The 16,513-nt window shown below is 28.1% G+C and overlaps 3 protein-coding genes across 5 annotated transcripts in view; 1 reads left to right on the plus strand and 2 right to left on the minus strand.

The window, feature by feature from the left end:
• Positions 1 to 2,934: 2,934 nt before the first annotated feature.
• LOC127064997 (uncharacterized) lies at positions 2,935 to 13,987 on the minus strand. Of its 3 annotated transcripts, none has more exons than XR_007781885.1 (11): positions 13,890 to 13,987; positions 12,941 to 13,817; positions 12,259 to 12,396; positions 11,639 to 11,790; positions 6,979 to 7,234; positions 6,754 to 6,882; positions 6,484 to 6,616; positions 5,654 to 5,770; positions 5,139 to 5,250; positions 4,888 to 5,070; positions 2,935 to 3,113 (listed from the first exon to the last, which is right to left on the minus strand). XR_007781885.1 is itself a non-coding variant. In XM_050996769.1 (10 exons), exons 3-10 carry the CDS (start codon positions 12,390 to 12,392, stop codon positions 5,003 to 5,005), a joined length of 1,101 nt encoding a protein of 366 aa, XP_050852726.1. In that variant the 5' UTR covers positions 12,393 to 12,396; positions 12,941 to 13,817; positions 13,890 to 13,987; the 3' UTR covers positions 2,935 to 5,002. The 3 variants fall into 3 exon arrangements, 1 of the variants encoding a protein (XP_050852726.1); XR_007781884.1 differs by having other exon boundaries at positions 2,935 to 3,255; XM_050996769.1 differs by having other exon boundaries at positions 2,935 to 5,070.
• LOC127064994 (N-acetylgalactosaminyltransferase 6-like) lies at positions 7,457 to 13,502 on the plus strand. The gene is made up of 2 exons (XM_050996765.1): positions 7,457 to 8,053; positions 8,692 to 13,502. Exons 1-2 carry the CDS (start codon positions 7,862 to 7,864, stop codon positions 10,318 to 10,320), a joined length of 1,821 nt encoding a protein of 606 aa, XP_050852722.1. The 5' UTR covers positions 7,457 to 7,861; the 3' UTR covers positions 10,321 to 13,502.
• LOC127064991 (probable ubiquitin carboxyl-terminal hydrolase FAF-X) overlaps positions 13,865 to 16,513 on the minus strand; it is a 23,162-nt gene continuing 20,513 nt past the window's right edge. The window contains exon 34 of the transcript XR_007781883.1: positions 13,865 to 15,790. The gene's annotated coding sequence lies outside the window, so the exon portion shown is untranslated. The remainder of the gene's footprint in view (positions 15,791 to 16,513) is intronic.

Below are 16,513 nucleotides of genomic sequence, written 5' to 3' on the forward strand. Positions count from 1 at the left end.
AGTGGTACATAATAAATAATAAATTTAAAAGATACGACGTTGTATTAAAGAATAACAATGTTGTAATATTTTGTAAAATTGTTCTACTTTTCTTTTTTTGAATTATTTCTATTTTGTTCCTTTCTTTTTTGTTTTTTGTTTTCTTTTTTTTTCTTAGCGGAGATATTAATCTTGCTTTCTTGATCTCGATGAAACACATATCGATAGGGAATAATTAATATCTATTTTAATTAATATTTTAATTCGGTACGTACAGAAGAATAATAAGATAAATGGGAAGTTAAATGATCGACTATTAATAAAAATTATGTTCAGTCCCTGATTAATACGATTGATATCATTATTGGACATTAGATTTGATAATTAAGATCAGAATGAATAAGAAGAATGTTTACATTATTAATGATTAAAAATACGCTCGTCGTTGATACTAATCTTGTATGTCCTTGGTATACTCACAATAGTATTAGACGTATTTAGAAAGCTAAGCCGATGATAAATGAGATATTTAAACGAAAACAAAAGAAAAAACAAAGAAAGAAAAAAACAAATAAAACAAAAAAGTAAAGCGAGAAGATAAAAATAATTATTCGAAGGAAGGAGAGAAAGGCGAAATAAAGAAAGATACATCGGAAGATACAAGACCCTTTTCTGTACACATTGTCAATTAGATTCAGACTGATCGCAGGGATTGAAAAACGCATAAACGATTCAATGTTAATTCGATGTTTTAGCTAAACATAATATCGTTGTCGTTGTTAATAATATATTAAACGGAAGAAAAAAAATAAATAAAGAGAAAAAAGCGTGCGTTGTATATATAGTTCGAACAGTGAAGTAACGTTGGGATAAAAGATCATCTTTTTTTTAATTTCCCTACTGAAAATAAAAGGAACAAATTTTGAGAGATTTTATTTTTCTTTTTTTTTTCTTTTTTCTATGGAAATCTTTTAATAATTCCTTCCTCGTTATTTTCTCAAAAATATTATTATCATTTTTTTCTTCTAATCATGAAAATAAAAAAAGAGAGAAATATATATATATGCATATATGCATAAATATTTTTAATTCGTTAAAAATAATGAAAGTTAACGATATTATTTCTAAATGAATTTAAAGCTTACGTTACGTCACTGGATCGGAATTAATTATCGTACGATTAAGTGAGAAAGAAAACAAAATTTACACCAAAAACCATTACACTAAACACTTTTCAATGATACACGTACTTACATTTTATTACTTACAATTACATACGAAGACCAATTTTTTGTTTTGGATGTAGATCTACATAGATACAGACACTAACACATAAATACGTATGTAATTCTCTATGGGGCAAAATCATTTTCTTTTTTATTAAATTTTGTCTTTCATAACTTCTTTATACTATTTCAAATATCTCCGGCATACTTATTTATCTTTTATATTAATTCTAAAACTTTCAATTATTTAAAAATATCTATGTGTGTCTATAAACACACATAGCTCCCAAATTTTATTTATTTATATATAAACTAAACGAATGATTTGATCTTAAAAAAGATAAATAAAAAAATAATACTGACAGATAATAACAAAGACGATCGATCAATTATTTTGTGTTTCTTCGATAAATTTTATATCTTAAAAAAAAGGACAAAAATAAAGAGAAATAAAAGATTAAAATTATATACTTAGTACAGAATGATGAAATTAATTTTTATCACTTTGCCGAGAGTTCAAATGTCCTTCAATTTGACAAAAGATATGATACGTTAATATGAAAAATGATTCTCTCCTACGAGCAGGTTGTAAAGCGATATTCTAAATATATACACTTTTACACGATAATACTTACATGATACAACACATACTTAACATGAATACTACTGAAAGCGCGATCGAGAACATTGATACAAGTATAGATAATCGCGTGTCTGAATGTACAATTTATTATTATTATTATTATTATTATTATTGTTATTATTATTATTATTATTATTATTATTATTATTAATTATTAATTACAATAATAATAATTATTATTATCATTATTATTGATTAGTAATATAACTTACTATTTTTTTAACATACGATCGACTTCATTATGAAAAGAAAGAGAAGAATTATGCGTTTATTTTCTGAATGAAATACTTTGGAAATTAGCAATAAATTGGCCGTGGCATAATGTTCGATAAATTAAATTTTTGTTAGACATTGAACGACCCTCTAACTTTTAGAATTGATTTACGCTTGAATATATATATATATATATATATATATATTAATACATTATATTATACAAATTATATTAATACACTATGCATATATAAATATCTGCTACTTGCAATGAAAAGAAAACTTTATCGATCGACCTAATCGAATTGTTTTTCTTATGCTGTATCGATGTTAGGTTCCTATCAAGACCCCGATATAAAAAATAATAAAAAAAAAAAAGAGAGAAGAGTAAACAAATAAATAAATAATGTATTTTAATCTCTACGTTTGTTCTGAAATTTTCGAAGGATAAGATCGATCTAATCTTCAGTAAAAATTTTCTAAGCTTTCGTATGCATCCATAGAGAAATACAAAAAAAGAGAGAAGGGAAAGAGAGAAAGAGACAGAAAAAGAGAAAGAAAGAAAGAGAGAGAGAGAGAAAGAGAAAGAAAGTAAAAAGAAAAGAGTTAACTAATAGGCCAAAAAGCGATCGCCCCTTTTTGAAATACACAATAATAATTATCTGGACCAATAAATTTTACACTTCTATTGATACGTACTAATTCACTTAGGAACACTATCTATCCGATCTCTTTGAATATCAAGATACTGAGGAGGAGGAGGAAGGAAAAGAAAAAAGAAAATAAAGAGAAAAGAAATTAAATAAAACAATAATAATAATAATAATAATAATAATAATAATTAAAAAAAAAACGAAGAAAGAACACTAGAGAAACATTCGCTATATACTTTATTAATTCACTATGAACTATTAACTTCTTCACCCTCCTTCGATACTTACACAAATAATTAACTAATGTGTATTCTCCTTTTTCGTACGTGTATTATACATATGTATTATCCTCGCAGGAACTACCGCTACATAATCAATCGATCACCGAACACTGTGTGTCTATCGTTATCATAATATATTGTGATTAATCCGATATATATCGAATATGTATGTAGTAATACGTTACATAGCATATTTCCTGACAACTGGACGCGCTCTTCATCGAATACGGAACTTAGAATTTGTCTAATATGAATGAAATCTGTACGAAATAGAATCTTATATATATATATTTTTTTTTTCATTGTTTATTCTATCGATCGAAAGGATAAGCTGACACGGACGATGAATAGCTTATGAGAATTATTATTAATATTATTATTATTATGTTTGTTAAATTATAATTGACAATTTTCTTCGATTATATTTGTTGGATAAATAATGCAATAAGAAAAATTCTTTTGAAAATAAAAAAAAAAGAAAGAAAGAAAGAAAGAAATTAAATCCGAATTAGTATCAATATACTTTCTTTTTTCTCTAACAATTTATACAAGCGACCTTCGAGGAATTTATTAAAATCTAATAAGCTTAACCTTTCGTTAGAAATTTCAAATGAATTTTCATAGAATTTGTCTAAGCTATTTTAATAAAAAATTTCAAGCAAGGCGTGTAAAGAAAATTTCCAAAAGGAATGAGAGAGAGAAAGAGAAAGAAATAGAGCGCGTCCCGTTCGAAGATGTTCGTGTAATATATAAATAAATAAATATTAAAAAGGAAGAAAAATGATTTAAAAGAAAGAAAAAAATTACAAAAAAATCGAGTGAAAGAATAAAAAAGAAACTAAGAATATAACAAACGTCAGAAATAGAATATATTTCTATGTTCAATGAGGCAGAATGACAAGCGTGTGTATGCGTGTATATATCGTACATACAACAACAACAACAACAACAACAACAACAACAACAACAACAACAACAATAATAATAATAAAAAATATATATATTATATATACATATATCGTATAAACATGTGTATATTGCGTATACATATTATACATAATATTAATTGTGTCGATGAGGCATATACATTGAAAAAAGATGATCTTAGACCAAAGGAACAAAAGAAAAATTGATAGATTCCAGAAAATACAATATTGTGCAAAGAGAATAAGAAAAATAAAAAAAGAAAACGAAAAAAAAAGAAAAAACAAAAAAAACGAAAAAAAGAAAATACAAAGCGGCTAGCTTGTACCTTTGCAAAAAAAAAAGCTGTAAATTTCAAAACGTTTTGTGACGACGGTACCGAATTCCATTGGTCATTGTGAATGATTAAGAAAGGAAGAGAAAGAAAGAAAAATAAAAAAGAACAGAACGATTTATTTTTACGGATTAGATTTCGAAAAAAATCGATCCTTTGGTGATCGGTGCTGTTAAATGTCGTGAATAACGCGAACGTGCATGATCCGTTTCGATGGAAAATATTGAATGAATTTTCCTCGACATACATAAGTACATATATGTGTATATGTATATGTGTGTAGTGCGTGTATGTGTATCTATGTACGTATATATACACAAACACGCACACACGCAAGTACGGGAAGTGGAAGGAGTACACACACACGGGTATACATATGATATACATATATACATATATGAACATAAATAAATAAATAAATAAATAAAATATATATATAGATATATATTCAATAAAATGCCAACCATACGAGTATTGCGAATTATACTACAATTGCAATTCTAATAATGTTCGTTTTTGTTTTCTTAGTTCCTCTGTTTTGTTTCTTTTTTTTTTCATATATATACATATATATGTGTGTGTCGTTGTTGTTGTTATATCGTAGTTTTATTAATGTTATTATTTTTTAACTTACCGAAAATGATAAACAACGAACATATGCTTTTTCCATTATTGTCTAATATAATATTGTCGTATACGTAACGTCGAATAAATTGTCGTAAAATTGTTTTATCGTGTGGAAGGCAATATCACAAGTGACTGTAACATGACTCGTGAACGACCATATCTCTGGTGACATCCTTTATGGTCGTACAACCTGTAAAAAAAGAGTGACAATATATGAAATATTAAAGAATTACTAGAGTGTAAAATTTGATTGATTACCTGTCAAAGCGAAGACTTGATCGATTTCTTTTTTCATCATACCAAGAATATTTAATGCACCTTTTTCTCCAGCATGACATAAACCCCATAACATCGGTCTACCTATGAATACCTGTAATTGGTTAAAATTAATATTTATAAACTTATCATAATCATAATTTATTTTCATATAATATTCTTTGCTCGAACATGTAAACATTAATAAAAAATGATTATTTGTAATAGTAATTGAAATATGATTATTAATCGTATGTTATATCATTATTAAATAATTAATCATTATATATATATATATATATATATATATATATATATATATATTACAAATAATCACTTGATTTAATAATAAATACAATACAAGAATAATTATTTCTGATAGTAAATAAAGATATAAATATATTTATAATCTTTATAAAAAATATTATATGATCACTTATCGTTTTGAAGTAATCACGATATAATTTTATAATATAAATACGTTTGTTTTATCGCGTCAAAAGTTTATTTTCGTTTACCATCTTAGCACCTAAAGCAAGAGCTTTAAAAACGTCAATGCCTTGTCTAATTCCTCCATCCATATAAATTTCTATTTTATCCTTTACCGCATTTGCTATTTCTGCTAAGACTTCGATCTATAAAAAGGCAAAAGATACATAATTAAAAGTAATTAACTAGATATTTTACTTTTCAAAATTTCATATTTTTTGATTTTGAAAATTATATAATTTTAAGAATTATATAATATCTTAATGATTTTATAAAGAAATGTTTCCAATAAAAGTTGTTACGTTTTGAGAGAGAAATACAATATTTATTACAGCACCATTTCATAGAAAGCCCTGTCGTCAAGATACGAAAGTCATAACAATTTTGTTTTATTAATGGAAATCAATATTTTAAATATAACAAAAGGTTTAGATAATATCGATGTGAAAGTAACGAGCATCTACTTTTTCATTAATATTTCATCGAGTAATGGTGCCTTGAACTTTAACAAATTATGTGATTAATTTTTCTGTAAACATTTGATAATCAATAGATATAATAATTAATTTCTTTTTTGTCTTGAGCTTTATTTATTTATTTATTGATTTTAATTCATTATTAAAATTGTAATCATTCGAAACGCGGTGAACTTTAGCAATCATAATGAATATTATTTCGATTACATACAATTATAACTTTTATTTGAAACATTCGTTTATAAAACCAATAGAATCAAAGATATTCGATTATATCGTTTAAAATGAGATATACTATATATAATACCGATAAATTATAGTTTGTTAAAAGAAATAACACGTAAAAATATATTTTGATAATGTAAATAATTTTTAATACAAACCGTGGCAGGAACACCATCAACTTGACGTGCACCATGATTAGAAACTATAATGGCGGCGGCTCCATACTTCACGCTTAAAAGTGCATCTTCGGTAGTTAAAATACCTTTCAATACGATCGGTAATTTCGTAACACTAAAGAATAAAATAATATGAATTTTTAATAAATTAATTATTTTGTCAATAATGAAATAATCGAAAGTTAAAATAATTTTTAATAAGATACCCTGTGTGAAAAAAAAATTGAGAATTCGAATAAATAATGTACGTACCTTTTGAGCCATGTAACATCTTCCCAAGAAAGTGATTGATCGAATAGATCACTAACATACTCGTTTAAACCTGATCCTGTTTTAGATGTGTTTATTTTATTCGACAATATTCCTTCGAAATTAGCTAATCTAAAGAAATTATACGAATTCAAAATTACGTATATGTCCAAATCGATTTGAGAGAGAAAAAGAAAAAAATAAAAAGAAGAATATATTTATACGTACCTCAAATGTTTAGGAAGTGAAAATTTGTTTCTCAAATCGGCTCGTCTGTCGCCAAAAATTGGCGCGTCCACTGTAAGAACGAGTGCTTTAAAGCCAGCTTTCTCGGCTCGTCTTATTAAATTCAACGTTATGTTTCGATCGATATAAACGTAAAGTTGAAACCACTTGATACATTTCGGTGCTGCCTCGGCGACTTCTTCGATACTGCTGGTTGATATGGTCGATAGTGTAAAGATCGTTCCCATTGCTTCGGCAGCTATAAATAAATAAATAGATAAATAAATAAATAATACAAAGTTCCCGGTATCGCGTTGAAACACTTTGTTAAAAAGAAATCACACGAATTCTCTTTATTTAATATAAATATATGAGAGTTAATATATAAAGTTTGTATAACAGTTAAAAAAGTTTCTTTATACGTAATAATAGACGTAATAACATATACATCGTCTTAACTCAAAGAATAAAAAGAAAAGAAAAGAGTTACTCTAACCTCGAATAAAAAATTTCGAATAAAAAAATTGATTTTCGATCGCCAATTGGTCGATACGTCCGAAACGTAATTCAAACTCAGCGCGCTCTAGCGTCGCGGCAATTAATCAACGACAATGAAATATGCGCATGCGCAGAACCGATATCTATACACACCTTTACCCAATCCCCTCCACTCGCGTTTTAACTAGTGGAGTCAACGTTATTACCGTTGACGGTTTGTTCGGCGCGTAACGTTTGGTCTACCGTTTTTCGCGCAATGTACATCAATAAATATAATTTCATTTGTAGGAAGGATAGATGAGAGATTTTCTCGATAAATAGTATTAAGTGACGTTAATAAGCTACGTAATAAGCTATCAGATATGACAGAAGATCGTTCAGAACAGAAATGATGAGACGAAATGTGATAAGTGTCGTTAAGTTCTTCTTTCTAGCGGTATTTACCATTTTTCTGACCGTAATTATCTTTCGATATATCAGACGACCATATCGTGAATTAACAACCTCACAGATTCCATTCGCATTGATAGAAAATGGAGGAAAGCTTCCGATGGATTTGAGTCCAAATGTTAACGAACAGGTGAGCTTTACCTACTTTTTTCTTTCTCTTTCATTCTCCTTTCTTTCTACTTTCTCTGTTCGTTTCGAAGCCATCTACCGAAAGAAGGTCAAAGAACCATTCACCCTACGCGCGATCATTTAAGCGAGTCAAACAGGTTGTGTGACATTCCACACTAGCCTGACTCTACACTCGTGCAAAATCGTATTTAACTATCGTGAACCGGACACGTGTTTTTCGTGTTTTTTCTCTCGTATTCATTGAAAGCGAATCTCTTTTGAGACGGTGCTGATCATCTCCACGTTTATGAATATCTTAATGTCATAAATTGATCTATTGTTTCTTTTTCTTCTTTCTTTTTCTTTTAACTCTATTGATAATTCAGGTATATAACTTATTGACGATTCATTGTGCTTACATATTTTTAATATGTCGTTTTGTTGCGTATCGACTGTGTCTATTTCCTCTTGGACTTTTCATTCTAACAAATGTTTGCATATGTGACGTGTAATATCTGGGTAAATGTGGAATATATTAAATAGGTCTTATCAGTTATCAATGACATTATCTATATACTGTAGGTATAATATTTTATAGAAATAGCATGAAATAGAGATAAATGTACTTTACATAACGTATTATTTTCTTTCTCTATACAGAATATAGATGAGAAGATCGATTGGCACAATTATAAACAGATAAAAGAAGATGCAGAAAGAAGTGGGACAGGAGAACAAGGAAAGCCAGCCTTTTTATCTCCTTCTCTTGATGCACTGAAGGAAAAATTATATAAAACCAATGGTTTCAACGCCGCTTTAAGCGATGAAATTTCTTTGAATCGTTCAGTCCCTGATATTAGACATTCTGAATGTAAGAAGAAGAAATATTTGAAGACGCTCGATTCTGTCTCTGTGGTAATCTCTTTCCACAATGAACACTTTAGCATTTTAATGCGCACATGTTGGAGCGTTATTAACCGTTCTCCACCTTCGCTTCTCAATGAGATTATACTAGTCGACGATGCCAGCACAAAGATAGAATTAAAAAAGAAGTTGGATGATTATGTGAATAAACATATGCCAAAGGTAAAGATAATACGATTACCAAAACGATCAGGATTAATAAAAGGCCGATTAGCTGGTGCAAAAAAAGCAGTATCTAAAATTCTCGTCTTCCTAGATTCGCACAGTGAAGCCAATGTGAATTGGCTACCACCACTTTTAGAACCAATTGCTCAAGATTATAAAACTTGCGTCTGCCCCTTTATCGACGTAATACAGTATGAGACATTTAAATACCTAGCACAAGATGAAGGTGCTAGAGGTTCTTTCGATTGGGAATTGTATTATAAACGTCTACCACTACTTCCAGAGGATCTAAAACAACCTACTGAACCATTTAAGAGTCCGGTCATGGCTGGTGGCCTGTTTGCTATAAATGCAAAATTTTTCTGGGAGTTAGGTGGTTATGATTCTGGCTTAGATATATGGGGTGGAGAACAATATGAATTGTCATTTAAGATATGGCAATGCGGTGGTCAAATCTATGACGCTCCTTGTTCAAGGGTCGGCCATATTTACAGGAAGTTTCCACCCTTTCCTAATCCTGGTCGTGGAGACTTTTTAGGAAAAAATTTCAAGAGAGTAGCAGAAGTATGGATGGATGAGTACGCAGAGTATATTTATCGTAGACGGCCTCATTTACGATCGTTAGATCCGGGTGATTTAACGGAACAAAGAAAACTTCGAAAGAAATTACATTGCAAACCGTTCAAGTGGTTTATAGAAAATATAGCCTTCGACCTTGTCGAAATGTATCCACCGATAGAACCCGATGACTTCGCTTCAGGAGAAATCAGAAATATGGGAGCACCAGAATTATGTCTTGATGCTAAGAAGATAAAAAAAGATAAGAATATAAATATAGATACTTGTAAAAAAGATAATTCAGTATTGTCAGGAGAACAAGATTTTAAATTGACGTGGCGCAAAGATATTAGACCAAAAAATAGCACAAATTGTTTAGACGTATTTAAATCGGATATCAAAGCCCCGGTGAGCTTATATCCTTGTCATGGAAAACAGGGTAATCAGTTATGGCGATATGACGTAGAAAAACAATGGTTGATGCATGGTTATATACCAAGATGTTTGGATACCGACCCAGGTAGTAAAAAGGTTTACGTGACTACATGCGATCAATCATCTCCTACTCAAAAATGGAGAATAGAGAATGTCAATATGAAAGCTATCAATAATTGGGAGAACGTGGGACCAAAGCTCAAATAAATTTCTTCCTTTGTATTGCCATAGAATGCCATAATTTTATATTACATTGAGTTACATTTAAGCGCTGCAATATTGATTGAATGTAAATATTGGCAGATCCTGCTGTTTCCAACTAGTCATTCGACGTTGAGATTCGATTATCGTTACTTTAGTCGATTGAAAGAAAGTTTGTAAATATAAAAATAAAGATTTGTGCTCTATGTGAGAAATATGGTTTTGTATCTAATACATATTAAAAGAAATTTCTTTTTAAATATTTTATTTTCTTCTCGTTCTATTACGAACACCATGTAAAAAAAAAATTAGAAACATCAATAGATTTGTTATTCGACTGAACGATATAATGTTAAGTAGATTATATTAACGATATGGTTGCCATAGGAAGAAATTTGCGCTTTCATAAATTTTTAGAAGAAAAGACGAGGTGCTAACAATGATATCATATTCTATATATTTCTAAGAGAGCGTTCTATAACGTTAGTTGGAAATATAAAAAGTGCTACAATACAAATTTCTATCACATTTATGCCGAGAAAATGTCAAGTTATTCTTTCGAAAGAATCCATTGAATATTTTAACATATGTATGATAATAATATCATAGATAAGATTTTTAGCACTCAGATATTCAAAAGATACCTATTGAAAAGAATTTTTTTAAATTTGTAAAATTAATAAATAACAAGATATTGCTTTAAAAAATTTTAAAGATATCTTAATAAAAATATATATATATATATATATATATATATATATATGCGCACACACATTTAACAATCATAAAAAGATATATATATTTAAATATTTTTATAAAATATATATATATATCGCTAATAAATTCCATTCAAATGAATGGTTAATATAGATTCGAAAAGAAAAAATATTTCTACTGTTTACAGAAGATAAGATAAACGAATAAAAATTATAGGATTTAATTAGTAAAACAAGGAATTATTTATATTTAACAGAACAAAAATAGAAGTAATAATCATAATGAAATATTATATCGAATTGAATAAATAATTTTAGTTGAATAATCTACACTTTAAATGACTAGTATAATTAAATATATATATACACACATATATACATGTGTGTGTGTGTGTGTGTATACGAATATATACATAAATATACATACATTTCTCAAAAGCGTAGTAATTATTAAGTGACTGTGATTACGAAGATTATGATGACGATTATGATAATAAAAATCTGGTAACATTCGATTATTATTTTTCTAAAACATTTATATGATTTAATAAATGTCTAGGAGTACTTTGTTTTTTTCATATAATTGTTAATATCAATTTTCAACCTACCTTTAGCATTACCACATTCGCCATCGGGGTGAGCCATGCGTTGCATTGCAGCTGGCGCTACTCCCAATGGCATAGAAATTTTTTCACCTAATATCGTCGTGCTTATGTCTCTTTTTGAAACATCCCGAAGAAATCTAGGTTTTATTCGATACCTAAACGATAACATATATAATTCATTTTGATTAATTCATTCGAATTTTTAATGTATTAATATGAAAATGTTAATTTCTCTTTCTTTATTTTGTTTATAAAATGTTTTAAAGAATTTGTCCCTTTTCGAAACATACAAAAGATATTTGTATTTTATCCGACACATAAACGATATATATTTAATTAATTCATTTATAAATTTCATATGTTGTAAAAATTCAAATCTAATCTTGTTTTGCTCTTTCTCTTTTGCTCTTAGAAAATATAAATTTGACAAAATTTTGACAAACTTTCGCAAATAAATTCGATGGATTATATATCGTATGAATGTTATCGATCCTAATTTATCATAATTTCATAATAATCATTTTTAAACGAGGTATCGAATGTCGATGATGTATCATCAACAATAATATCTCTGTTATAAGACAATATTATTATCAAGCGTATAAATAATGCGATCTTTGTACCTCTTAAAAGCTTCTCTGTTCCATCGTAAACTAGATTCTTCACCGGCTCCACTTTTATAATAATCTCTTACAATTGGCGGCAGATTGTTAGTCGCATATTTTTCGTAATCTTCCAAGCATACGAAGCTCGCCATTTTCCTTTAAAAATAAAAAAGAAAAGAAAAAGAAGAACAGACAAGTACAAAAATGAAAAAGCAAAATAAATTTGAATCGAGAATACATATTTTGTAATAAATTATTTAGAAATTTCGTAATGTACACATTTCATGATCCTCTAATTTCGTTAAATATAATTGTAACAATATCTTTCTCTTATCAGGGTGAATATATATTTTTTTTTAATTTCAGTTTAATTAAACGCGCATTTACGTTATCGATAATAACACATACATACGCGTATTATACATATAGGAATTTTATATAGTTAGTGTATATATGTATGGGTATATATATATATACACACTCATACATATACAGACAATATAAAATTTCTTAAGATATTTATGAGATTAATCTTTTCCTATTTACACATAGTGTAAACAGTCCATACAAGGAAAAGATAAGCAAGATAATTATTATGTAACAAACAGAAAAAGAGAATCGTTCGATGTTATTTTCTATAATAATTCTTTTTCTTTTTTTTTTTATTATTATTAAAAATATCAAATAGAAAAAAACTTACTGCAGAAAAATCGAAATATCGTGGAGAATAAAATGATATTATATCGTTGAAGAATTTTCGATTATGAAGCAAGACTCAGAAGAAGAAGAAGAGAATCAATGAGAATACATCAATCGTCTTGGCTGTCTGGCGTATAACTAACATCAAGAACGAAATATCATTGATATAATCCATCGTATTCATTGAAAGTGGACTGAGTATAACATAACTGATAAAGATGTTTATATACTTCGTAATATACCGAGTTGAAGAAGATTTATTCGAAGAGAGAATTAATAGTTTCTTGTGATTACATTTATCACTATCTCTTTTTTTTCTATTTAATTTTCTCAAAGAGAAGCATTATTTATTGATCGATTTAATCTTCGAGAGGTCGAAGATCTCTTACAAATTCATGGGGTCCCATTAAAATAAATCTATTTCACTTGTGAAAAAAATATGATCGTAAATACGTAGTCCAATTTGAACCATTCACCATTTTTCTTCTCTAATATTTTTTGTAAACTTCAATTAAAAACAAAGATACTGCTTGTTATTTACAAAATAAAAATATTTACAAAATATCTTGTTAATTAATCATTTTCGATATTGTACCCATATATATTTTTTTATTCCAAATGCCACGAGAAATCAATTCGCGCAAACAAAAAAGTATATATAAATAGATATAAAAATTCTCTAATCGTCTATAGATATGCTTCTTCGAATGTCACTTTCTCTCAAAGGTTTTTTTATATAAAATCGTAAATAACAGAGATATTTAGATGACTTATCCTGTATAATATAAATTGATATATCATCGTATGGGAAGGGATCCATGGCTCGAAACGATCGCTTCCATCACTTATGCGTAAATCCTTCAATGATTATCCACCATCTTGAAAATAAATACACATAATAGAACGATTTGAAAAGAATTAACGATTCCTTTTAAACAGTACTTTATTACATTCCGTTAAAAATAATACACAAAAAAATTCGAGAGACTCGTCGATGATGATGGAGCACTTTCGATTCTCGAATGTATCGCGATATTCGGAATCGAAGGCACCATCGCTCCGACTTTCGTTATCTTTTCGTTTCTTTTTTTTCTCTTCATTCTCTTTTTCTTTTTTTTTTTTTTATACATAAAATTTCATGTATTGTATATAGTATCTTTGTTTTTACGCCGCTCGACAGAGTCGCTTAAGTTCGATAATATACATTCTCGATTATTAATTAAATCAATCGATTTTATTTACTCTTTATTTGGTGCTTTTGAAATCAACGCGAAGAAACGACGACGGGGTTCAAGAGTTGAACTCGATCGATCTATCTATCTATCAATCAATCTATCGATCTAAAGCGAGGCGTATGTATATTGTACGTACTTACATAGATCGACTTTATCATTTTTGTTGTATTCTTTTATTTTCTTCTTTCTTTCTCATTCTCTTATTTTATTATTCTATATCCTACGTAAACATTATTTATACGAAAGTAAATCTTGCATCGAACGAGAAACAAGACGAAGAAAGAGGAATCAAGATTTAATTTCGTACAAAAAACGCACCATTTTCTTTCTTTTCTTTACGAAAACGATTTAGTCGATATCAATGTTCTTTTCTTATCTTTCTCTCGCTTTTATTATTAATTATGTATAATTTGCTTCGATAAAATGCTTTCATAAATGCTTCGTTCGAGATAGTACGAGCTTATAATTATCTTCTTTCTCTTCGAACGAATATTAATAAAATCGATTCGTGTATTAGAATGTCATCGAATATCTTCGCGTTGCACTGTATTTTGTTTTTTCGTATCTCGATCTTCCGATCGAGGGATGAATAACAACGAAGACGCTTATCAGTTGGTCAATTTCGAGTATCGTCCAAGTGATTGTATACAGTGTCTCATTTTAAACGATATGGTATATCTCCGATCCTATTGATTTTATTAACAAATGTTTCAAACAAAAGTAACTAAGTTTTAAATAGAAAATGTTATATTTATTGCAGCTATTTCATAAAGCACGCTGTTGTCAAGATAAAAAAATTATTATAAAAAACAATTATTATGAATTACATCGACAACAGCAACCTGAAAATAACTGCAATAAATATTAAATTTCTCCCCTCAAAACCTAACAACTTCTATTTGTAACATTTCTTTATAGAACTAATATGATCGGCGATATTTGGTAATATCGTTTAAAACGAAACACTTTGTATATGTAGTTTTCGAGTTTCGAGATCGTAGCGTTCGAAGAAAATACGAAATCGAATTACGCATTCTCGAAAAGCTTCACTTTCGGCCATTTTTATTTTATTTACATAATTTCATTCGTAATCGAGATTGTTTTCCAAGTTTATATAGTAAGTATGTCATTTCTCTCGTTATCCCATTTTTATAATATATCGTTGATTCTCGAATGAATGAATTCAAAAACTCGACTTCTTTGTAAATATTAGTAAATACTAAAAAGTATTTCAAACACTTCGGATTCAGAGTTAATAAAAAATATTATACAGAGCCCGTTTGGTTTATATATATTTTTTTTTCTTTTTCTTTTTACTTTATCTTTCCTTTTTTTTTTTTTCTTTTTTTAACCGCATAATATACTTATCAAAGTTTCTTCAATTTTCGATCAAAATTCAATTACTCGGACAATAATATCTTTTACATTTTTATGAAAAATAATAATAGTAATAAAAGAAAATGAATAAGAAAAAGAAAAAATAAAAAAGAAACGGGCTGAGATAATATTTATTTATAAATATTTCCGCGTAGAAAGGCAGCATAAACCGTAATCGTTTTCTCGTACCTCGAGCACTTCCCTGTGTCTTGGTCCCTTGATTACGATTTTAACCTCTCCTGTAATCATTCATTTTCGTATTAGTCGTATTCGACTGATATAGAAAAAAGAAAAGAAAAAAGAAAAAGAAAAAAGAAAGATAAGAGATTTCACTGTCATTGTCGTCGAGAATTCACAGAAACGGACTTCGCTTAGTATATCTTCCTATATATGTATAATATATATATATATATATATACATACATATACATATATATATGTATATGTATATATATCCTATAATAAAATATTCTAATAGTAACAATAGAGCATAAACTACTACAATTGTGTAATTAATTTTGTATCTTATATATACAACTATCTTAATTATAATATCATTGGGAGCATAACGTTAGAGAAAGTATGATTTATTTATACGTTAACAAATAAGACGACTCGCACGATCATGAACCCTAAATAACAATAAAATTATTTGTTAGTTCTTTCTTAGGACCTTTTATATAATTAATGACGATTTTAATGCGCTATCAAAATTTTCTAATCAAGTGTAATATCTTCTATCGCTCGCGCGCACATAGGTTTCTCTATTTGTTGCTATTAAAAAAAAAATTGTTTCTTTTTTCCTTTCATCTTCTTTTTCTAATCTTTTTTACTCGTTAATTTCTTTTTATTTTATCAAAACAATTGTACGTACGTTATTACATTATCTTCTAAAGTTTCTCAAAAAAGATGTTTCGTTTCTTACGATCGTGCAAACATAATCTCGCATATGCTTCCATTTT

The sequence above is a fragment of the Vespula vulgaris genome, chromosome 7, assembly GCF_905475345.1.
Source record: "Vespula vulgaris chromosome 7, iyVesVulg1.1, whole genome shotgun sequence".
NCBI lineage: Eukaryota > Metazoa > Arthropoda > Insecta > Hymenoptera > Vespidae > Vespula > Vespula vulgaris.

What these genes read in the sequence shown, in the direction of transcription:
- LOC127064994 (XM_050996765.1), top strand. Translation starts at nt 7,862, where the DNA reads ATGATGAGACGAAATGTGATAAGTGTCGTTAAGTTCTTCTTTCTAGCG. An exon ending in GTCCAAATGTTAACGAACAG is followed by an intron (nt 8,054 to 8,691) that starts GTGAGCTTTACC and finishes TTCTCTATACAG; the next exon opens with AATATAGATGAGAAGATCGA.
- LOC127064997 (XM_050996769.1), bottom strand. Translation starts at nt 12,392, where the DNA reads ATGGCGAGCTTCGTATGCTTGGAAGATTACGAAAAATATGCGACTAAC. An exon ending in AACAGAGAAGCTTTTAAGAG is followed by an intron (nt 11,791 to 12,258) that starts GTACAAAGATCG and finishes GTTATCGTTTAG; the next exon opens with GTATCGAATAAAACCTAGAT. An exon ending in GATGTTACATGGCTCAAAAG is followed by an intron (nt 6,617 to 6,753) that starts GTACGTACATTA and finishes TTTATTCTTTAG; the next exon opens with TGTTACGAAATTACCGATCG.